The sequence below is a fragment of the Primulina huaijiensis genome, chromosome 14 (assembly GCF_012295235.1).
Source record: "Primulina huaijiensis isolate GDHJ02 chromosome 14, ASM1229523v2, whole genome shotgun sequence".
Classification (NCBI taxonomy): domain Eukaryota; kingdom Viridiplantae; phylum Streptophyta; class Magnoliopsida; order Lamiales; family Gesneriaceae; genus Primulina; species Primulina huaijiensis.
The window spans coordinates 13,327,455-13,352,248 of record NC_133319.1 but is presented as its reverse complement, the minus strand read 5'-3'; the positions used below and the strand labels follow the sequence as shown (position 1 = coordinate 13,352,248).

At 34.2% G+C, this 24,794-nt stretch overlaps 2 protein-coding genes and 1 long non-coding RNA gene across 3 annotated transcripts; 1 reads left to right on the top strand and 2 right to left on the bottom strand.

Moving 5' to 3' along the window:
- Nucleotides 1–638: 638 nt before the first annotated feature.
- On the bottom strand, nt 639–2,095 carry LOC140957995 (uncharacterized). Its single transcript, XM_073415400.1, has 2 exons — nt 1,723–2,095; nt 639–1,555 (listed from the first exon to the last, which is right to left on the bottom strand). The coding sequence occupies exons 1-2, from the start codon at nt 2,093–2,095 to the stop codon at nt 639–641; spliced, it is 1,290 nt and encodes a 429-aa protein (XP_073271501.1).
- Nucleotides 2,096–9,076: 6,981 nt separating this feature from the next.
- Nucleotides 9,077–12,653, bottom strand: LOC140956596 (thioredoxin-like protein CITRX2, chloroplastic). Its single transcript, XM_073413404.1, has 4 exons — nt 12,388–12,653; nt 11,699–11,821; nt 9,671–9,751; nt 9,077–9,379 (listed from the first exon to the last, which is right to left on the bottom strand). The coding sequence occupies exons 1-4, from the start codon at nt 12,574–12,576 to the stop codon at nt 9,263–9,265; spliced, it is 510 nt and encodes a 169-aa protein (XP_073269505.1). The 5' UTR covers nt 12,577–12,653; the 3' UTR covers nt 9,077–9,262.
- Nucleotides 9,758–11,177, top strand: LOC140956597 (uncharacterized). Its single transcript, XR_012171496.1, has 2 exons — nt 9,758–9,984; nt 10,081–11,177. It is a non-coding gene; the product is annotated as an uncharacterized lncRNA (long non-coding RNA).
- Nucleotides 12,654–24,794: the final 12,141 nt, after the last annotated feature.

The window sequence follows — 24,794 nt, the reverse complement described above, 5'->3', positions numbered from 1 at the left end:
GAAGGGAGTAGGAGTGCAGTTAATTAGATAGACCGCTATCAAAACACAATCACCCCAAAACTTTAGTGGAACAGATGACTGAAATCTCAAGGCCCGAGCTATGTTCAAAATGTGTCTATGCTTTCGTTCCACAACACCATTTTGTTGTGGTGTATATGGACAAGAACTTTGGTGTATTATGCCAAGAGATTGAAACAAAGTTGTGCATTACAACTTAAAGAAATCAGTTGCATTATCAGTGCGAATAATTTTGACTGACATGCTAAATTGGTTTAGTATGAGCAAGGATACGTAGGATATAAAGTATGAAGTGCATAAAAAATACCCGAGTCCCTCTAAAAAAATCATAAACTACGGTGAGAAAATATCTTTCTCCATTATGTTTTCGTTTTGAAGGATCCCAAAATATCCATGTGCAATAATTCAAAAGGACACGAAGCTTTAGAAGTGCTTGCACGTGGAAAATGAAGTCGAGTTTGTTTTGATTGTGGACATATAGAGCAATGAGGCATAGAATCACATGTAGATATGAAAGGCAAAAGTTCATCATATCCACATATATATGACCCAAATGTTGATGCCAAAGTGAATCACTTACTGAGGAACGAACTAGTGTATTATCAAGTGTCAACGCATTACTATTGAAACTTAAAACTAGAGGTAGAAACATGAGATAATGAAAAAAAACCAGAATGTGAACTGTTTGTGTTGTCCAAGTGATAAAGTTTGTTCCGTTCTCTACCAATCCCCATTATTTGTCTAGTCTTGAGGTCCTGAAACACACAAAAGTGGGGGTAAAATGTAACATAACATTGATGTTCTTTGGTGAGTTTAGAAACAGAACGCAGGTTGAATCTAAAATCAGGAATTTGCAACACTTTTCTCAACATGATTGAATCTGTAAGGGCTACAGAACTTGCTCTACTAATGGAAACCTTACTGCCATTTGGCAAACCAACTGTCCCAGAGGAATCAGCTATGGATTCAGAATTTTGCAAAGTCAATAAATCTCCTACCATGTGCTCATTCGCACCAGTGTCTATTATCCAAGGGACCTTTGGGAAATGAGACAATAATAATGAGCCCATCTGCCCTGTACCTACCATATTCACCATAGGTTCATGAGGAGTTTCAGTATTACACTTTCCCAGTAGCTTCAAAATCTCAGCATATTGAGCTTGACTGAAGAATGGAGCATCATGAGTTGCTTTTGTTGGTATGCCAAATGAGTCACGCTCAACCACATTCGCATCAAATTGTTGCCTTCTATTTTTCATGACTTTCTGAGGAACACCCTTACCTTGAGGCTTGAACATTTTATGACCTGGAGGATATCCATTAAACCGATAACAAGTAGCTTGCGTGTGACCATTCCAATTGCAATAGTCGCACTTGAGAACTTCATTCTGCTGTGGATCTCTTCTACTTTGATTAGGAAAAAATACCGCAGAGTTTCTATAGAAATCATAGCTCGATGAGATTCTTCTTGGGAGATTATCAAAAATGGTTGTCCCACGGTCGGTAGAGGAGTCATCATGAGAATTTGATTTCGAATCTGAAGATAGATTTTATTTAATCCTATAAAAAACTGAAGTAGTCGCTGTTGTTGATCATGTTCAAGATATTTCTGAGCCGTTGCACACTCACAAGATGGCAGAGTTAGTAAGGAGGAGTATTCATCCCATAATTGTTTTAATTTGCAAAAATAGACTGAGATTGTACTCTCAAATGCAAAGCAAATCCGCGATCCATTTACTTTATCAAAATGCTCTTTTAAGTCAGACCATACCACAGATGCTTCAGTGGCATACACAATGCCTCGAAATATATCTTTGCTAACTGTATTGATGATCCAAGACAGGACCAGGGCATTACATCTGTCCCATTGTTGCACTGTAGGAGATCTAGAGATCGGACGATTACATGTGCCATCAATGAATCTGATTTTATTCTTTCCACGCAACGCAATTAACATCGCGCGACTCCACACACCATAGTTCTCTGTACCTATCAACTGATCAGTGACGAGATTCATATCTGGAGTGTCTGAGGGATGAAAGAATAGCATATCATTGAAATTAGGATTCATAGCCATCTCATATTGAAATTCCTCTGCACTATTCAATCGTGAAGCCAGCGGAGAAAAACTTCCTGAACTCAATCTCAAGTAAATTCAGAAGTGTGCTGATCATTCATCTATTTCGGGTTCTGACACCACGTTGAACACTGTTATGTGGAGGAAAAATCTCTTTTTTTATTTTGTTTCACACACTATCTGTCTATATACAATTGTGAGCTTTATATACAAGAAAGGAAAACTTGTTATATTGTCAAACACTTTCATGTCTATGTGTGTATATGAACTAACACCAACTAACACCATGACCGATCATGATCGTGGAAATTTGAATAGTCGGTTCGTTCATGAGGAAGGATGATGGATGATCGGAAGTTAATAATATTTTTTTAGCGGGATGACAAGATATTTTTAATTTTTTTGTTATTTAACTTTTAGGCTTGGACTTGCACAATTTTATTGGGCTCACACAATTTTAACCTAAACAAATGCCCGCAGGAATTGGGCCAACGAGGCAAAATTCCTGTAATTGATCCACTTAAATGTGATTTTGGAGTTAAAGAAAGTAATTTTCTGGGGTTCTTTGTAGATCAGAGGTGAGTGGAAGTTCCACTAAACCTTGACGAAGATATGGTTGAAAAATGTTCACAAAAAATTTATGTTCAAGACATAATTGAACAGCTTGAAGTCCAACACAATGGCCACGTTCAATTAACGAGCCTCAAACAAATGCAAGAGAGGTAGAAGAGACGTCAAAGCTTATTGCTGATGGTATCTCGGCTTATGTAAAGACAGTGATGAGTCAAACAAGCAAATTTGAAAGTGCAAGTCATGGGACAAACCAAATCAAAGTTGTGGAACATGTCTCAAGGAGTTCTAAAGCAGGTGACATCCACATCTCATTCTTAGTATTCCCTGGTAACGATGAAAGGTACACACCACCCCATAGAAGGGAAAAAGTTATTGGGTTGAGGATTAATCCAAATCCACACAACAATGGTACTTGGAGTTCAAAGCAACCAATGAACCAAGTACACTCAATAATTAATCCATCATATAAGCATGATGCTTTTGATGATATGATGTACAATGGTTTCCAAGGGTCGAATACTAGTCAAAATTCTCGGGGGCACAATACCCACTTTGTTCTCTTCCTCTAAGGCAAGTAGAAATGGTAGATATGTCTATGGTGAGAGATTCAAGAATTATATGGGTCAGATCTCAGACAAATAGGCCACCCTGAATTTCACAAACTATACCCACAATTGATAGAAGAAGATAATCCATATCCAATAGGATACAAAGTTCATTATTTCAGCTTATTTATAAGGAAGATGGACAATCAAGTGTGGAGAACATAGTCATATTCTATATAATGCTGGGAGTAGGGTAATTTGAAAAATTTTGTTGATTTAATACTCAGGTTATTTACTAACTCAGTTACCGGTATAGCTTTTGCATGGTATGCCTCGTTGCCAAGAAACTATGTTTTAACATGTCAAGAAATGGAAAAACAATTTCACAAACAATTTTATAAAAGTGATCCAGAAGTGTGTATTGTTGATCTATATAGAATCAATCAAATGAATGAAGAGTGTTGATGTGTATATTGATAGATTTAAAAAAGATTAGGAGTAGATTTAAAAATTTCTTGCCTCAGATATAATTTATGAAAATTGTCCTGGAAGGTTTGAGCTTTGAACAAAGAAGTTTCAAGGGAAAAAGTTCATGAATTTATTTGAATTAGCCGCTAAAATTGCTGAATACATGCAGTTATCAAAAAAAGGAAAAATTACAACATGGCCTCGTTTCCAGGGAGTAGAGGGAGTTGCACTTGCCGAAGTCCATACCACATGTACATGTGTGAGCTCGTTGCTAAAAAAGATGCCAGCTCAATTAGAGAGCAAGGATGCCCAACCGACACAAGAGATGATGTATACTTTTGATGTTTCCCAAACTGAGGAAATATCTGATTTCTTGGCCAAAGAACAAGTCATTACCTTTCTACAAAATCTTTGAATTTCATTTAAGGAAGAGCCGAAAGACCGAGATTAATGTAAATATCATAATTTATATAATCATGCTACTAAATTGTGTTGAGTCTTTAAAAAATTTTTGCAGAAGAAAATCAGTAAGGGAGTACCTATGTTTCTTGAAAAGAAATAATTGATGGCTATTGAAAAAGATCCCTTTTCAGCAATGGCTTCTGTCGATGTTGGAAAAGACTGGAAAGCAGTTTCATCGGGAGAAAAGCATTAAGAGATGTTGAATTTAAAAAAAGAAATTGAGATGGATTATGCTGATGGTATGATATGGACATAGAGATGTTCAAACACACATATGGGTGCTCATAGGATGAGTTCATCGAACTACCTTCCCTAGATTCAATAGGTCCAATCAAAAATGAGTTCTGAAATTATTATGATCAAGAAATTGATGCATAGAATAAGGTTAATTATATGAGCCCAAATAAAATAAATGTTATTCTAAATCATAATGAGTTGTAAACTAATAGCTAGACTGCCTAATTTGTGCAAAGTATTCCAAAGCTGGCAATTGCCCTGAAAGTATTCAGTGGGTCGAAAATCAAAAAGCATATCATAATGACAAGCTATTTATAGTCATAACATCGAGATATCGGATAACCGATCGAGATTATGAAATGAATCAAAAGTTTGTTCTAATACATGTGGAGAGTAGGGATGACTATGTGGTGAGTTTAGCCCAGTGTTTTAAAACTCGGGCTAGATGGTCGCCCAACCACACTGAAAGGTGCTAGGCGGCCAGCCAAGGCAGCAAGGGCGCCAAGGTGGGTCTAGGCGATCCTAGGCATTTGGAGTTATTTTGGGAAATTTTTTTTGAGCTTTCAACCAGAACATGACAAAAGAAATAATTATAGATTTTTTTTAAAAAAATTTTGGGATTGAAAGCCAAATTAAAACAACAATTTTTTGGTATGCGCTTGTCCTAACACACCACTCTCATATTCTTTGTCTACTTATTTCTGCACACATAAGAAAATCGATCAGGCCTTAAATATAGTTTTTTCTTTATTTTGATTTCTCTTGCATTTCCTATTGTCTCTTATCTGTCTTAAGCAAACGAAGTAGGAGAAATGAACCAGGTGTCAACTGGATTTTGACAAAGTTTGAGCTGAAATTTAATCTAAGAATCATTATAAGTCTTTAGATATCGTGCAATCTGTCTAGCGGTACCTAGTCTCCTCCTAGGCGGCCTAAGCTCTAGGCACTGGTCTGGCACCCAACTAGCGTCTAGAGATTTTTAGAACATCGGTTTGGCCAAACTCGGGATCCATCTCACCTCACTTTAGACTCACCCCTCTACGTTATCCGTAGGGTACAATCCGGATTGGACCCACTAAAATTTTTTATTTTTATTTTTTAAATTATAGTTTTTAATGGTAGTCACTATGTGATAATAAAATGTTCAAAAATTAATAAGTAATCAAATTTGTTTTTTTTCTTTATATTAATAATATCTAATAACAAAAATATATTATCACATGTTGAAATACATTATTTTATGTTCAACTAATAAAAAAATTTATAATTATAAATTTTTATATTAAACATATTATAATAAAACACAATTATTTAAACCCTAAAGTATGATGAACTAAAATTAGGAATTAATATATTTATTATTCAATATAATTTAAAATATAATTAGATTATTAATAATATACATGTATATTTATATAAATATATAGATATATATAATAAGCGAGGTGGGATGGGTTCATTAAATACCAAGACCTGCCTTGGACCCTAACCCGTTTGTAGACCGGTTTCGGTGTAGGTTTAATATGGGACCGGGTTTCGGGACATGTTTATTATGGGGCTGGGGTTAAATTTCCCTTGGGTAATTTGATTAATTAGAAATCTACTTATCATTGTTTGATTAGAAAACTCCATGTTTAATCAATCAAACCATTCATGATTGTGGTTTCATAATAATTTTGACTGACGATTAGACATTGACAATGTGACAAGGGTACTCGTTATTATAATGCAAAATTAAAAATTCGCAAAAATCAAAATTTCCACAAGTTCATTTTTTGTAGCTGTCAATTTTGGAATTCTTCCCAAATTTTAGGCTTTCCTCACAAATTTAATAGTCATGCCAACTCTCACAACTTCCAAATATACAATCTACTTATAAACACATTTATAAGTCATGTTTTATCTTCATTAAACTAAATTACCAAATTCAACTCCTTGAATTTGACTATATCAACGAGAACATATAATCCAATATTTATGTGGCATTAAATAGTTCAGAGATACAGCTAGCCATGAGTTCACAACTCATGTTATTTGAGATAACATTTATCTCTTATACGTGCTTACCCTTGTTAGACACATTTTATGCATCAACTCATTGATCATAAGAATATCATAACAAATTTCTGACAGCACCCATCGGATCATGGTAAGATCTTCTATTCTCCATGATCTCCTAAATATGATTGATAATGCCTTCAAAAACTAGTAGATTATGATTATGTATAACGATGTAATGTACCTTTGAGTATTCATAGAGTCATCGTGTGTGCAACTGGAGAAACACTTTCCCCTAAAGCACAACTCATACTCTAGTCAGAGATTCCTTGTACTATTAACTTATCAGATCACATCGGATATCCACACCTATAGGTGTACGGAGAACCCCCGACTACAATGCATCGGCACTTATGTATGTCAAAACTACACCTAATCTCTTCACTTGATGACTCTCACAGATTTGATAAGCGAGTCAAAGTTCAGCACTAGTACATAGAGCCTCGATATTATTCAGGGTCAAATGACTAATGGTTTACGATCATTACTACGGACTAATCCACACGATAAGTGATAAACATTTGAAAAGTTCGAGGAAGGGTTGTTCAGTGACTCATCATATGAGCACTCATCTGTATTGTTGTACATATCCATACTCATAAAAATGAAACGTGGTGCATAACATCACTGATGCTAATCTCGAGCTCGATCGCGCATAACATCACTGATGCTAGTCTCGAATTCGAGCGATCTTTATCTTTATTTTAGGCGGCCGAATCGACTAAGAACGAGTTTAGAATATAAGGTAACTAAAATGTGTTTCATGATCGACGTGACATGTACAACCTCATGTATCATAGTATATTCAAGGTCTTTATCTATGCAATTTGCATAGGTATACAGATAAAGTAAATGTCATAATTTGTTATTATTAAAATAAATATTGATTATTATATAAGAGTCAATAAATCTAAAGCAATAAGTTGGCCTACTGGACACCAACTCTAATAATCCAACATTGGAATTGATTGAGGAGTTCACAAGGGGATCAAAAAGGGGAGATATGTTCGTAGGGATTTAAAAGAAGAGTTATGTCCACTTAAAACCGGAATAGTTGGTGTCAATCCCAAACATGAATCGTTAAGAGGCATATTTCTTAAACTCCATATAGATGTCTATTAGTATGCATGAATTGATCAAAAGAGCATCCAAATATTTTATATGATGAAATACAAAAAATTTAAACTTTTGCTGTACCGTAGATGATGCGAGATATACAATCCCCGACACTTCATATGCTCTAGGTTGATATACAAGATTGGTTACACTATATACTTGCCTTGAACTCCCCATCCTGTTATTATCTAGGTATGACTGAACTTTCCAACTGACAACTTCTTCTCTTCTATGTAGTGGTGTGTATTCCTTTCTTCATGTTGATTGGAGATTGTAAACATCGTGCGGTGAGAATCACCGGCCTTTGAACTCCCCAATCCATGATCAAGTTCCTTAAGTTGATTACTCCCTTGGTTTACTTCCTTGTCATTTGTCTTTTGTTCTTCCTGAGTGGATCAATTATGTTCACCCATGAAAGTCTTCAAGCAAGCAAGAGCAGCATCAGACATTGCCTTGGACAATTCATAGCAGTCAACTTCTCTATCAAATTTTTTGAAACTTGAGCATTTGTAGATGAAATAAGACCCTGATGCTGATCTAACTCGTCATTTTATTATTCATCATTAGGTTGCGCTGACAGTGGAATTTGAGTCTTCTCCTGGTTTGACTGAGACTCCATACTTTTTGGATTGTTATTCTCTTTCATTCTTAAAAGGCATATTTATGGTCTTACTGGGTTTTTATTTGAAGAAAATTGGTGTAATATGCGTCATGTCAGATGTAAATGCAACAAGTTGAGTGAAAATAGTAAATATCTAACTTCTAGTAATTCAAATGACGTAAGAACCAAATTTAATTGTAAGTTCTACTCACATAAAAATAAATATCACGCTAAAAAGAAAAACAAATCTATAAGAATTCACAAAACTTAAAAAAATTATAGTAAAGTTGTTGAAATCTGGAATCACAAATACGCGAAATGCATGAAAATGGAACTAATGCTTGAATATCTAAGATTGAAATTTGCAAAAATTTGTTGTTTTGAGCGATATTGAGCTCTCTTTATCTTACGATAAATTTAACTTATGGTCTTGCACAATATTATCGGGTTACACAATTTTAGCCCAAAAGCATACATAAATATTTTATTTGATTTTTGTCTTCTACATTCAAATTACACATTGAGAATTTGCTTATTTCATATTTTAGCACAAATAAACGAAAACTCTAAAAAAATTTGTTATTTTTATAAATAAATTGAATAATTCTATAACTTGTTTAAGTATTTTAATTTATTATATTTTACTTATAATAATTTTAGTCCAATAATTTTAGTCCATAATCAAATAAAATGTTCACATAACTTCTATCAAGTGTCAATTGCTAATTTTTTCCAAGTTACAATATTTCAAATAAAACTCAAAATTTAATATTAATTATTCAAACCAGACCAAACCAAAATACATTGGTTTGATAATAAATAATTAATGGTTTGCTTTGATTTGAAAAATTTGTAAAACCGATAAAATATAATTTATCTAAAATCGAACCACACCTTAGTTAAACACCCCTAACACCTTAGTTAAACACCCCTAAAAGCAACTTCAATGATCGAAATTCAGTCTTGTCTTTCATCTGCATACATGAAATATGGTTATGGACTTAACAATCTTCTCAGCTGAAACCTGTTCTTGAATTTTTTTAAAATTTCGACTTCTCGAGAAAGAGGACTGCGATGATAGCAAGGAGGAACATTCACCCTGTCATTTCACAATTCATTATCGATTATATCACGCATCATCTGTATCGGGATGAGCCCTTCTGTTCTAATAGCGTCTTTATTTGGATCCGGACTCAGAAAATACACTGTCGGTAATCCTCGAACCTGCAACAAATTATATTGTTTTCTTATTCTATTATTTCTTCGTGATCGCAGTTCATGAGAACAAACTATTCAGCTATGTTCTTCCTGAAGAAGCTATGCTATATAACCGCTCATTCATATGGATAATTCATAAGAACAAACATAATTGATACATAAAAGACGGCACACCTTCAGGAATTTCAGCTGAACAATCGAAGAATAAATTATTTACTTATTTTCTAACAATATACTTCGATAAATGGACAAACTTAAGCAGTTAAGAAAAACTCTTACATATAGTAAGTAGAGTACCTGCATGTCACGTGCAAATTCATATTCGTCGTCTGTATCGACCTTTACGATTAATGCGTTGTTTTCATATTCAACTGCAAGCTGACGTACACAAATTGACAGTAAAATCAACTGAAGACCTCAAGCATCATTATCAAGAATATAAACATGTTTAATATGCCATTCTCAAAACTAGCAGCCTGAAAGTTGGCAATCTATATTCTCTCTTGGCATTGCCCTAACAACATCGGACAATCATTTTTTCTCCACAAATTTTTTTTATTTGAGTCTCAAAAACCATGCATAAACCATTGATTGAGTCAGGTCCACACGAGGTTTCTTGAGAATTAAAAAGTAAATTTATCTATAATTGTTTAATTCGAGTCTCAAAAACCATGCATAAGCCATTGATTGAGTCATGTCCACATGAGGTTTCTTGAGAATTAAAAAGTAAATTTATTAACCCAAAATGAATTCAATATAGGGTGGATATATAACTGTCCACGTTAAGAAAAGGTCAACACATCGACGAGATACAACGAGAAAACACAATAACTAAATGCACAAGAAGTTCTGGTCATGGTCGAAAATTTTGAACTTCCGTAAGTTATGAAGATCAAACTGGTCTGAATTTTCCATGTACAGCAGCCAAATACTCATCTGCTCTACAATATGGATTGTTTATGCAAGGCTGTTTCACTCCTTATTTAGCAAACACAATGACATGGCTAGAATGCAAGGGGCTACCAAAGTAATATACACAACCAAGTAATCACGTGTGAGAGAGCATGTTATGTGAGCGGGATAAGGATCGAGTTATGGGCCGATGGACACGAGTGTAGAGTGTTGTTTATTCTTGTTCTTGGTTGTTTCCTTCCGTATCTACCTATTTTGAACGAGTGTTTGAGGCTCGATTGAAAGAACCTCACGATCTCCACAATAATAAAAAAATAAATAAAATTTAACAGCTTGCTTCTTTATTTCAATGAAAGAGTTATTTAAACATCAATTATGAATTTCGAAAGATAAAACTGTCCAGCTAATGGATTGCCCCCACATGGGATAAACCTTTTTATTCAAATTGAAACTTACGGATTACCTACATGGGATAAACTCTTTTATTCAACTAACAAATGGATAAGATAAGCACTGTCCCGATGACTCCAATTGACTAAGCAACAGCTCGAAATTTCCAAATGTGAATCTTCGGTATTTGATATATGATGTCGTAGGTTTCGGACCGTATCACCATGCGCTCACTATGCGCTGGATCGTTCACGACAGAGCATGAGATAATGTTTGAAATTTATAAACGATTTCCAACAAGTTCTTGAACAAGCCAGATCTGAGCTGAAGTTGTGGTGCTTTAATTAATTGCGTTGCGTTTGGAACTATTGGCTTACTGAACCAAGTTTGTCTGGCATCAAGATTTTATGAACTTAAAGGTGCCCTAAACTTGCCTTCTATAAAACAAACCGAACTCCAACAAGCTATAAACAAATCAAACCCAACCCAGAAAAAAAAGAAACCAAGAATAAACAAGCACTTGTTCCTTCGCTTTTCGTGCTAGTTACACAAATTATTTCAAAGCAAAAGAAAAGCTAATTAGGTGACAGTTTTAATAATTATAATTGACATTATTCTCCTGTTTCTCCATAGGCAAATTTACTCCACCAAAAATAGCATGATAAGCAACCACACCAGTGCTTCAAAGTCACAATGTTTCATTACTCGTAAATTATTAAACAACTAGTTCTGTAGAAATAAGTTCCATACGATAAGATGTAACATGAGATTATGTCAAACTCTTAAGAGAGATTCATTAATCTACGATCCAGATTCATGAACAGCATTATTTCTAATTCAAGTACGGAACCACTTACTTCAAGCAAAAGAAATTTAGAATCTAAGAAACATGTGTAGCCTTAGAAAATGACTCTTTCCAACTACTTAAAACAACTCTTTACACATTACACACGGAAAAAAAACATAATGAAACATAATTCAAGATAAAATTCTCTGCTCATATCAAGTAGAACCAAAGCATACCATTTCCAGTTCTTGAGCCATCAAAATACAAGGACCACACCATGTGGCATAAAAATCGATGATAAGTGGTACTTTTCTCTCCCCCTTCACCAGCTCTTGGAGATCTTCTGCGGATATCTTTTTCTGCAAAAAAATCAAAACATTCATATAAAAGAGAACAAACCGGACATTTTAACCTAGACAAACACAAAAAATAATGATATTATTTGATGTGGGAAATTGCCACTTTAATGAACCTGGCACCTCTAGTGGATACTAAAAAACAAAGGGATTAAAAATTTACTCGACCGAAAATCAAATGGATTAAAAATTATATTTTGAGATTAGGCTTGTAACTGAAAAGAAAAGAAAAATAAAATTGATTTTAGTGGCATCTTGAAAGTCTTTTATATTGGATACAAAAAAGAAAAATCTAGCAAAATCGCACGAGAAAGCATTTATTTATGTTCAAAAAAATTAAAAAACTCCGAGATAAATCACCATCTTTTTCTGCACTCCATTCTCAAAAACAACATAATTCACTCCGCCCGACAGCCAGTAATAATTTTTTTAAAAAAAAAAAGAGCAAAAAACACAAAATCCCAGAACGAAAAAAGAAAAAATCGAAACTTTACATTGAAGAAGTAAAAAATTCAAATAAAAACGAAATCCCATATCAAGAAACGAAATGAAAAGGTGCAGATAGATACCACAAGATAGTCATCACTGAGATATTTCCCAGCAGGGGGTTTACATAACAGCCTTCTTGAAAATGTTAGAGAAGAGGGTCTGTCCCTAACGTTGGGATGGAAAAACAGAGTACTTTTCGGTTGACGAGTATTGAAAGAGAGGGGGAGAGATGGAGGTGAAGTGTGGAATGAGAAGATGGCAGCTTGCATTATATTGGAGCAACGAAGGAGACGAGTGAGATTTTGCTCGGATGGGTGGTGTCTTTGGATAATTCAATACGCTTCACAATACAACCCAAAAACAGAAGATTTATATTATTAAAAAAAAAACATGAGATTTATAAAAACAACTCTAGTTAACTTTAATGAGTTAATTATAATTTTTAAAATTAGCGAATATAATTGTAATATTGTTTTGGGGTTAAATTATATTTTTTAGCTCATGGTTTAATATCATAGACAATTGGATTTGGTTGTTGGGGCTCAGATGGTTGTGGCCCATTGGTAGATATTTTCGGTTTAAAATTACTCTAAGACTGTGTTTAGTTTGTCAGATAAAAAGTGGATTGTCTCATAATCATTATTTGTCATTTGTTATTCTCACTGATTGACTGACCCAATTTAATCTTTGGGCATGTGATAAATAGATAAGTTGGGAGGAGAAGAGATCCTTATCCACCTAAGTGATGAGTATCCAGTACTAAACAATATTAAAAATGAGAAAATATATTTACACAAATACCCCTTTCCCAATAAACCTTACAAGAGTGAGAAGCGGCAATATTTTCTCTGCAGGGAAAAAAAGATGTATTTTACCCTCTTCCTCTCATGACTACTGTACGATGAAATGAAGAAAAATAAATTTCACAAGGTGTAGCAAGCATCGACCAAGGTAAGTGTGTCGATCTTCATGACAATGCTTAGTTTCTTCAAGAATTTTAACCATTTTTTGTTTTGAAGTTTGTTGTTATGAACATCGACCAACAATTAATTTTCTGAAGATGGAGATCTCTACATTGATTTAAGGAATAATTATTTTGTCTATATTTTTTTCGAAACATTTGTTGGCAATAACCTCTTTTTCGAATAAATGCCCAAAATTTTTATTGTGTTTTCTCTGATATGTCGATACACCATGTTGGGCAAACATAAGAACTGTTTTTTTGTGCTTTAATTTACTTGTTTTTTTTTGTTTCAAAGTTCAGTTATCGCCATTGTGTATCTAAATTTATTTTAGAATATTGTATATATTAATGGCATAGTGTTTGTTTCAAGATTGTTTCCACCTTCTGGTTTTATCTCCTACTATTGGATACTAATTTGCTCTTGTAGCAATAATTTTTTTATAAGGGGTAGTATTGACAAAGAAGTGATTGTGAATAAGACGTAAATATTTTTATGCGAAGGTTTTTGAAGAGATAATGAAGTTTTCTTCTGGCCTGGGAGACACATAAAGGGTTGGGTGATTTCTTGTGCGTAGGTATGGAAAGAAGGTTCAATTGAGGGCATTTTGGAAAATTAAAGAATATTTTTAATTTTTTTACTTTTATAATCAATCACACCAAACACTCAATTATTTATCTCAATTTTTTAATCATTCATACCAAACATTATATATTTAATCACATTATATCAACTATCTTTATATTTGTATAAATATTCATTTACATATTTTTTACTCAGTTATCTCATCACACAAATCAAACGAAGCCTAGCAGATGGACCAAGTCATATATGAGTAAATGAATGATAAATCAAATCGTCGTACTTCGATATTTAAATAATAAAATATAAATTATATTTTGAATTAAAGTGAGTTGAGGTCAAATTCATTGAAACTAAAATCAAACGAAAAAACTAAAATAAAATAATTAAAACAAGAAATTAATCAGTAATGTTAGAACATTTCATGTTCGCAATCTTGATTTTGATGTTAACAAAACTTGTTATTTTGTTTCTAACGAGTTTACCTAAGTGCGCAGAAACTGAAACTGATTAGGCTTTAAACTGATCAGTTTACAAGTCAAAACTGAAGCTATCGAGACGCAAACTGAAAGTGCCAACTGATTGCCCAAAACTAAACCAGTCCAACTGATATATCGAAGATCAGTTCCACTGAATCAGTGAAATCAGTCAAGCTGACGAGCCAACTGATTTCACCAGACCAGTTTAAGACCAGTTCAAAGCATCAGTTTGGAGCATACCAATTCGCAAATCGTAGCAAGATTCCAACTTTGCATAAGGGTAACAACAATTGTCCGATAAAAGGAAAATAATGAATGTTGCAGCAGATCTTAAAGTCAATACGTCCAGAATGACTGTCAGAAAGTACATATACAAATTTCAAGGAACGATTTCAAAAAGAAACAGACATAATTGATGAGTCTTGATGTATGGTCAATTTGCATCTATAAATACAAGATCAAGATCATTAATAAAAATAAGTGTATAACGTGAAGTGTATGATCGTCCATAGAAGAAGATACCAAGATATACACATACACAGAGAACAGGCTTAAAGTCTTATCAGCTTACAAGAAGCAAATCAGTCCAGATTTTAGGGAACACTTCATAGTGTTATCAGCTTAATTTTGAAGCACAATTCACTCACATATACAGAGAGATAGATTTAGTTGAATGAGTCTTGCACAAAGACGTTAAACTTGTGTATGTAGTCTCTGCATATGAAACGTTAAATAATGTGCCGACTGATAGGTGTTACCTTCAGTCTGTTAGTGGATCCTATCCGAGAGGTAGAAGAGGTGACGTCGGAGCGATTAAAGTATCCGAACATCCATAAACAAACCCCCGTGTATTTACTTGTTTACAACTATTTCAAAACTCAACTGATTGGTTCAGCTAATATCAGTTCAGTTCTTCCTATAACTTAATTGATACAAACTGCAACTAATCCTAGCTTAATGTTTTCAGTTTTATTCACGGAGGCTTATTTCGAGTATTTTCTGCTTGGTGTAAAAACCAAACTCGATTTATTTAATCGGTGTTAACATTCTTAGAACACGAGCTATTGCAGCTTATTGAGAATATTTTGTTTGAAGCACCCTTGTTGGTGTTAAAATCGACGAGGGAAATTGCGAGGAAAATTTTAATTCTTAAAAATGGTTAAGGCGTACAACGGTATCAAGTCAAGTTATAATCTACGTGTCAAATTCAAATCCAAATAATTAATTATTCAATTCACGATAAATTTCCCTAGATTATTTGTTAAAGGATTATTCGAGTTAATAAATTTAACTAAATCTACCATTCCAATTATTTTAAATTGAATTTAATTAGATTTACCACTTTTAAGTCGCTATGAAATTTCAAATTTTTCAATCTAAAATCGCATATAGAAAATGAATGTATTCTTAGTCAACTTTACTATATGTAAATTAATGTAGTGAAACAAATATTAATGTATAGTCTTCTGTTTTTATATGAACTGACTAGATTAAATGCAAACATGATAATCAACATCAATTGAAATAAATTGCATGATTTATTGGTTCATATAAAAACAGAAGATTATACTAAATGCAAACATGATAATCAACATCACTCAATGAATTGAAACAAATAATTAAATCAAATCAAACTCAAATCATGAAAAATAATTTGTCTCGGCCCTACATGACCTCAGTTTACAAAAGTCTACTTCATAAATTAAAAAAAATGTTTAAATCTATAGATGCAAACATAATAACGAGAATTAAAAGAAATTTCAGCGGTTTAGATGCATGTTCTTTGAAACTTCCAATCTTTCTCTCCAAGATTTCAACCCTTTTCATCACGCCTTCAATATTGCTAACTCTTCTTCTATCTCAAATTTGTGAAGACCACGTGAAGTTCAAGTGATGATAAGTTGCAAAAATCTTATTTTTTTTCCTAATATAGATGATTGTTCCAAGAATTGTGAAGTTCAAAAGGCAGAAGAATAGTGTCAAAAGCAAAAAAAAAAAAAAAAAAAATTAGNGATGATGTAATGGATCTTAAAGGTAACCAATGAAAAGACACCTTCCGCCATTATTATGCTCCTAAAAAAGATCTTATCTCTTCTTTCTTCTTGGGTAAGGAAATATTCAAAACCAAATGAGACAGGCCTCCTCTTCGCACTCGTTGACGTCAAGCTATATTGGGTGATGATACCTTAGGTATTAATAATAGTTCATCATTTGGTCTTGAACAAGCACTCTTCTCGTAGTTCAAAGATCGCTCAACTAAATAATCTAAAGTCCCCCACCTATCATGTCATACCTTTGGAGATAAGTCTCAATACTACATCATTGAACACAGATATATCATTACGGACCTTAGTGGATAAGAATATTTGATGTGACATAAAAAAGATAAGGACTGACAGAAGATTAGATCTCTACAATACTAAAAACCAAAGGTATGTGTAATCGGTCATTTAAATAAAGAATATTAATCAAATTAGTCAAGAACAAGAAAAGAGAAGGAAAAATACGAGAAAAAAATAATAATAAAATAACATAATCATCCAAAAGAGGGAGATAAATAAACATATATCTTTCTTTCTCTCTTTCTCGTTCTATTTTAATTTGTTTTTCTGTCCTGAATATGGCAACCGTGCATGAAATCCTAAAAATCATGAGCAAATGGGGTTTGGTTAAGGGACAATAGATTTGAAATTCTAATCTCACACACGTTTGCCTTAACCCGCGGTGCTCTGGAATTCAAGAGTTTCAGAGCTATTGAAACCTAGAATCCTCCATAGGTATCATATCATCATATGCTTCGAGATCCCTTATTTGGAGTGTGTCATTAGGAGGAGTCTTTCCATTTTTCTCCTTTATGGTCGTCTTAGATGGCTGCCTCTTAAGCTAGATATAGGAAGGTCTTACCCTCTTCAGCCCGAGGCCCCACCATGGTGAAAGCCAATGAAAGAAATGGTGTGCGATAATGTAGAGTCTATGGTAGATGTCGACGGTTTCCCTTGAGAAATATTTAATTTGGCAGTCCAGAAAAAAATTTCTTATAATTCAATTTGAAATGTAACAACTTGTTTAGTGAAGGCTTAAAGGTTTACTTGTTTTAAAATTTTAGGATTGTGGATTAATTAAATTTCCAATCGATAATAAGACAACACCGATGTGACGAGATTACAAAAATCGTTAATTTAATGAAAAATGAATATTACAAAGGTCAAAATTTTCCACTGTTCACAATTTGGTCAGCTGCCTATTTTGGAGCTCCTTCACTAAATTAGGCAGTTGCACTCTCCTCACAAGATTAGCAGTCATGCTAACTTCCACAACTTCCATGTGCGACCCTCAATGGTTCAGATATACAGCTAGCCGCACGTTCACAACTTAAAATGTTTCAGGACAAAATTTGTACTTATTTCATCAACCTCTTTATTAAGAACGTCAGAACTCAAATCTAATTGCACTCATCAGATCATGGTAAGAGTTTATAGTAGCATCGTCTCATGATCCACTAGGTACCACTGATAGTACCTGAAAGAACCAGTAGGTTATGATTAACGTACAATACGGTCCGTTCAACACATATATCTCGATCGAATCTACAACTATTGATATATAAAAAATTGCAAATGAATTTGATAATAATGTGATGTATTTTTTAGTAATAATAGTGTCATCATATGTGCAACTAAGGAAACAAGTTTCCATAATACACATGTCTTACTCTGGCCAAATATTCATTGCACTATTAACTTATCAAATCACATAGAATATCAGCACCCGTAGGTGAGCGGTGAATCCCCCGACTACCATGCATTGGCTCTTATGTATGTCCAAACTACACCCAACCTCACTACTTGATGACCCTCATGGAGCCGATAAACGAATCAAAGTACAATGCTAGTATGTAGAGCCTCCATGTTGTCCTAGGTCAAAGTACTAATTGTGTACAACCATAACTGCGGACTAATCTACTCGATAAGTGATAACCACTTGAAAATTCTGAGGGAGGGTTTTCAGTACCTCATCCAATGAGCACTCATTTGTATGAATGAACAATGCTAGTACGTAGAGCCTCCATGTTGTCCTAGGTCAAAGTACTAATGTCGTACAACCATAACTGCGGACTAATCTACTCGATAAGTGATAACCACTTGAAAATTTTGAGGGAGGGTTTTCAGTACCTCATCCAATGAGCACTCATTTGTATGAATGAACATGTTCATGCCCTTACCAATGAAACATGTCATTTACATCACATATGCTAGTCTCGAGCTCGAGCAACATTTATCATTGATTTAGGAGGCTGAATAAAGTGGGAAAGAATTTAGAATATAGAGTACACTTCCTAATGGATTTCATGATCTACGTTACGAGATAGACATCATGTTACTACAGTATATTCAAGAACTTTATCTATGTTACTTGGATTTGTATATAGATAAAGTAAATGTCATAATTGAATAAAATCGTAAAATATTATTAAAATAAAGATTGTTTTTACATGAGAGTCAATAAAGTTCAATCCTCAAGTTAGCTCATTAGATACATACTCTAACAATATCCCGCTTGCACTACAACCAACTACTCATAGATCTCAAACTCATTGTTTCACGATGTTTCTCAAACAATGGTATTGGCAGGGGATGCAGCCATGTATCGGCTTCAGTGGTTGAATCTGATGTGGTGTCTTGCTTGGAACTCTTCAAGAGACAGCACCACCATTGAGTTTGAACAGAAATCCAGTGGCTGATTTTGAATCATCCATATCTGATTAGAACCTATAATCAGTATAGCCTTCGAGTTTTTATTTTGCAACCCCATAAACTATAATCAAGTTCTTATTCCTTCTTAAAAACTTAAGAATATCCTTCATGGATTTCCAATGCAATGGACCGGGATTCAACTAATACCTACTTGTAATACTTAGTGCAAAGACTATATCAGATCAAATAGATATCATAGCATAAATAAAACTACTAATGGCAGACGCATAAGGAACATGTCATGGTTTCGATCTCATCATTAGTCTCAAGACACTTAGACTTGGATATAGTCACATCATGACACATTAATAGATATCATCTCTTAGACTCCTCCATAGAAAATCTCCTTATTATGATATCGATATAAGTGGCTTGGGTGGACTCTAGCATCCTCTTTGATATATCCATATAGATTTGTATTCTTAGTACATAGGATGCTTCATCCATGTCCTTCATGGAGAATTTAATATTTAACCATACTTTATTTTATTGCGAAAATTCTACATCGTTTCCAATTAGTAGTATGTCATCAACATAAAATACTAGGAATGTCATTGCACTCCCACTAACCTTCTTGTACACATGAGGTTTTTTAGGATTCTTCACAAAATCAAACTCTTTTATAGTATTGCCAAATATGAGGTTACAAATCCTTGATGTATGTTTGAGTCCATAAATGGATATATGAAGTTTGCATACTTTATACTCATTTCTCACTTATGTGAATTCTTCAGAATTAGACATATAATTATCTTCTTTATTATCACCATTAAGGAACGTTGTCTCCAGATATATTTTTCATATTTCATAGTCATATCATGCTACTATGGCTAGCAGTATCCTAATAAACTTGAACATTACGACTGTAGAAAATGTTTCTTTATAGTCAATTAATTTCCTTTGAGTATATTATTTTGCTAACAATCTAACTTTGAAGATCACTACTTTCCCATTTGCCTCAAGCTTCTTTTTATAAATCTATTTGTATCATATGAGAACAATTCTCTCAGGTGGATCTGCAGAGGACCATACTTGGTTCGAATACATAGAGTACAGATCGAAGTGCAAGACTTCAAGCCATTTGGATGAATTGACATTAGATATTGCTTTTTTTTAAGTTCCTTGGATCGCATTCAAGATTGGGCTCATCTTGGAGCTCTTCAGTTGTTCCTAAATTGAACTGATTCAGTTTCAAACTAACCACTCGGTACTCAAACCAACTGATCTTATCAAATAAGTTAACTGATTTTAATTCAGTTAAGTTCTACAAATGAGATTCGTGATTGGTTTAAATTTGTTATTTCACAACTGTTTAATTTAAATTGAATCACTTTATTGCTTAACTACTTAATTTCAATTTCCAAAATAAATAAAATGGTTGAAATACCTGAATTTATGGTCAAACTACTCACGAACTGACACGTGTCCAAAATTTGAAAGTCACGAAACATATTTGAGTAACCGCCCTACTCAGCTTTTACTTTACTATTTCTAAATATTTTCTAACTCTCAAATCTTCAAAGCAAATATATTGCAAATTTCTTCATTTTTGCAGCAACTTCAATCCAATGGCAACCCAGACTCCCGCATTCTTGTGGAACATTGTTGCTATTTATTTCGAATCGATTTTCTCCGTCAAAGATGAATCAGTTCGAAGTGTTTTCTAGAAGATTGAATCTACTGAACTTCGTCAATTTCTGGAGCTGGCAACTCAGAAAATTTACTCTCCAGAACTCTTATCCATCTATGAGTCCAGCAATGTCACTGACGATAGAAAGATACAAATGAAGGTCAACAATCATTCTATGGTTGTTGATGAAGAGTATTTCAGAAATCTATTAAATCTGCCGACTGAAGGCCTATCACGCTTCTCTAAAGACATCGAAGAAATGCTGACCTTGCTATCAGCCAGCGGGAAGATGATCAAGGTATCTGAGGCCAAGAGAGGAGGCCGGGTTGCGTAGGGCGTGGGAGAGGGCATCCAGAACAACATGGGAAGACATGAGAAACTCTTTGCAGGATATAGACAAGTTCAATAGCGTCGTGGTGGCGTTTTCTTGAAGAATTTTCACCAGAGAATAAAGGGATTCCCCGATCAAGGGTATGGCGTTCGCCTCCGCAATAATGGGGCGGCTGTCGGGATCGTTTTTCGTAAGCAAACGCAGCTCGTAGATGGATTCGATACGAGTCTGTTCCGATACAGAACCCATCTTCGTGACCAATGATTTCACCGTTCTCCGCTTCACAATCTCCATGATTTCAGATCATCCAACTCAATTTTCTTTAAATAATCCTTTTGTTTGTTGGTTGGGCTGTACGATCGTGTTACTCTGATAAAATTTACCTCCCATAAATTATCGTGTCATCAAACAACGGTAAAATTGACTCGTCTCACATCTCACGAAAACATACTCAAATATATACAGTGAAGGTATGAGTGATAGGTTTGGTGATTTCTACTTTTATCCACTGTATTTTTTTGACTGGAAAAAAGGTTTTGGCTCTCGTTTGAAATTTTAAAATGAGACTGATTTGGGATATAGTTAATGGATTTCATATAACTTAGCTTATTCAAAAAATTTTAATTTACCTTTCAATTTTTCCAAACATTCATCTTATTAATTTACACCTACTTTGTCATATATTTTGATAAATTTATTTTAAAATCAATTAAACATATTTTTATATTAAAAAAATTCTATAAAATATTCACTCCTCTTGAAAACTCCGTTATTTTAGGGAGATTTTCTTTTAAATCACTAACAACATAGTTAAATGTAAGTTTTTTTTATAATTAATTTTAAAAAGAAAATAAAATTTAAAAATACAGTATAATGTATAATAATACAAAAATACAGCAAAACGTCGATGGCAATAGTGAACGCTACCAAAGCCCACACAGACCTATTTCTTTGTAGTCCATGTCCACAACACAGCGGACACACTTTGTCCGAAATATGTGGAATTGTTTAGATGCGTGAATTGATTTTTTTAAAAAAACAAAATTTTAAAAATACAGTATTGCATGAGACGCTACAACACAATTCCTGGAAATCAGCTTTCCGCAATTACAGGCTTTAACTTTGCAAAATTCTCGACTTTTGTATTCTGGAAATTTTGAAAAAAATTTAGGCCTTTGCTATAAATTTTTTAGTTTTTTCAAACATTTCATATCAGTTTCATAAATTTTACATCTCTATTTTCCAGTTTCATCTTCTTGTCTCTCTAAATATTTAGACATGTTATTCTATATTTCCAATTTTTCCAATATGTTTCATGGATAAAATTTGGGTTATCTTATATTGTGTTGGTGATATTATTATTGGGAACGGGTCGGTCAAATATTGTATCCCAAATGTGAGACTGATTCGAGTATTACGATCTATTAGTTTGTTGGAGATGATTCAAGTTGTGTGTATGAAGTTAAACATCGATCCAATGAAGTTTACTATTAAATTGTCAAATAAATATTTATTCATAGAAAAACATCTTGGAATGAAGTACATGTCAACATTATTGATGAAGAAGTTTTAGAGTTAATAATGTAAGCCAAAATATGCTGATGTTACATTTGTAGTGGAAATAGAGCCAACGAACGTTGATTTCGGAAGGGCATGAACATGAATCATATATTCCACAAGTCGCTGAAGTTGATTTCCAAAACCAAGCCGGTACTTCTACGTACAGGGGTTTTAATGAGCCGGAGTCATATATTCCATAGGTCACTGAAAAGTTAAGCGATATAAATTTGGAGCATAGAAGAGGATCGTGGTATCAATATATCACAAGCATGTCTGAAGAAAATCCTACATTTTGGTCAAATACAACAATAGTTTGGGCTGAAAATGTTCAAACAGTTTGGGATCCAATTGATCATTGAGTTGATGTCGAGGCTCGTTTTTTAGATGATGACGAAAATAATAATTATAGTTTTATGAGTGATACTGAACCAGAGATGTCATATGGCGGGTCTTCAGAAGAGCATAATAATGAATAAAATGATATAAATGATAATAGAGAAAAGAATATACGTGGATTTGTTGATGAGGGGACGTCATCACGTGAACCACCTTGTGCCACGTTACAGAGAAAACTGGCACCATTTATGTCAGGCAAGTCTAAGATGCAATCATTTTTTGATGAAGTATTCGCAGAGGAGCTTCTTTATTTTATTGGTGTACTTGCTGATTTGCGATCCAACTTTTATAATCTAAACAAATGAGAGCAATATCTAAACATTATTTTTAAGGATAAAAATGATTTGATCACATCTGTGACTGATTAATCGGTTAGAGTTGCTAGACTTGAGTTTTGTTGAGAGTACACGTACTTTGTGGAAACTACGGTGCAAAAAACACATCATTTATTGTCAGGTGTCGATAGGATCTTTGAAGTTCCTTGAAGTTGAAGACAAATTAATGGAAACTAACAAAATATGGTGGGCCACACACATGTATGATGTGAATCTGGTTATGCATGAAGGTAAACACGAAATATACCCAACTACACCCTCAATTCAATGAACAACACGAATTATCGTAATCCTGATCTGTAACTTTGAAATAAGCAACATGACACCCCTAAACGACGTGATTTAGTAACAAATAACACAATAAGAACAATTGATCTCAAGAGAACCTTCAAAGAACACGTTTTGACAATACTCATGAGGAACAATAAACAAACGCCACAAAATATGAAACTTTGATAAGTGGTTTTAGGAATACACGAAGATGTAAACAAAATCAAAGCTTTTGGAGAGAAAAAAAATTATAAAAAATATCATAAAACTTGAATTACTGCCAAAATTCTTCATTCTAATGTTCATAAAACTTTGTTTATAACTAAAAAAGGTAACAATCCATTAAACTCGCAAGTTAGAATTTTCATTTGAGAACCCATCACCTTCACCGCCTCACTTAGGCATTGGTTAATGTAACAATAATGGGCTATTAGGCTGAACCAACATGGGCCTCGACCTATACCCATGCACCACTACTGATCATGGGTCGTTAGGATGGTCCAGCATGAGCCTTAGCCCATGCCCATGCCCATGCACCGCCACTAATAGAATATCCCACCACTGGAAAGTGGTTTCTTTCGCCTCCCCCAACACTCGAACCAAAGACCTCCAGGCATAAGTACCTAGATTCTTAAAGTGTTGGTAAAAGTTGAGCACTCGAACCCAGGACCTCCAGACATAAGTACCTAGATTCTTAAACCCACGACCTCCAAGCATAAGTACCTAGATTCTTAAAGTGTTGGTACCGACGCCCAAATGGTACCAACACTTTAAGAATCTAGGTACTTATTCTTGGAGGTCGTGGGTTTAAGAATCTAGGTACTTATGTCTGGAGGTCCTGGGTTCGAGTGCTCAACTGGTACCAACACTTTAGGAATCTAGGTACTTATGCCTGGAGGTCTTGAGTTCGAGTGTTGGGGGAGGCGAAAGAAACCACTTTCCAGTGGTGGGATATTCTATGAGTGGCGGTGCATGGGCATGGGCTAGGGCCCATGCTGGACCATCCTAACGACCCATGATCAGTAGTTGTACATGTGTATGGGTCGAGGCCCATGTTGGTTCAGTCTAATGGCTCATGATCATTACAGCTAATGTCATGTTCATTATCTAGACACCAACAACATGTAATATCACAAGTACAAGTATTGAAAATTTCATATGTACCTTGATATTCATGTTTGGTGACCT

What these genes read in the sequence shown, in the direction of transcription:
- LOC140957995 (XM_073415400.1), bottom strand. Translation starts at nt 2,095, where the DNA reads ATGGCTATGAATCCTAATTTCAATGATATGCTATTCTTTCATCCCTCA. An exon ending in GATTTGCTTTGCATTTGAGA is followed by an intron (nt 1,556 to 1,722) that starts GTACAATCTCAG and finishes ATCTATCTTCAG; the next exon opens with ATTCGAAATCAAATTCTCAT.
- LOC140956596 (XM_073413404.1), bottom strand. Translation starts at nt 12,576, where the DNA reads ATGCAAGCTGCCATCTTCTCATTCCACACTTCACCTCCATCTCTCCCC. An exon ending in TGGCTCAAGAACTGGAAATG is followed by an intron (nt 9,752 to 11,698) that starts GTATGCTTTGGT and finishes TGTGTACGTCAG; the next exon opens with CTTGCAGTTGAATATGAAAA. An exon ending in AATTTGCACGTGACATGCAG is followed by an intron (nt 9,380 to 9,670) that starts GTACTCTACTTA and finishes AATTTGTTGCAG; the next exon opens with GTTCGAGGATTACCGACAGT.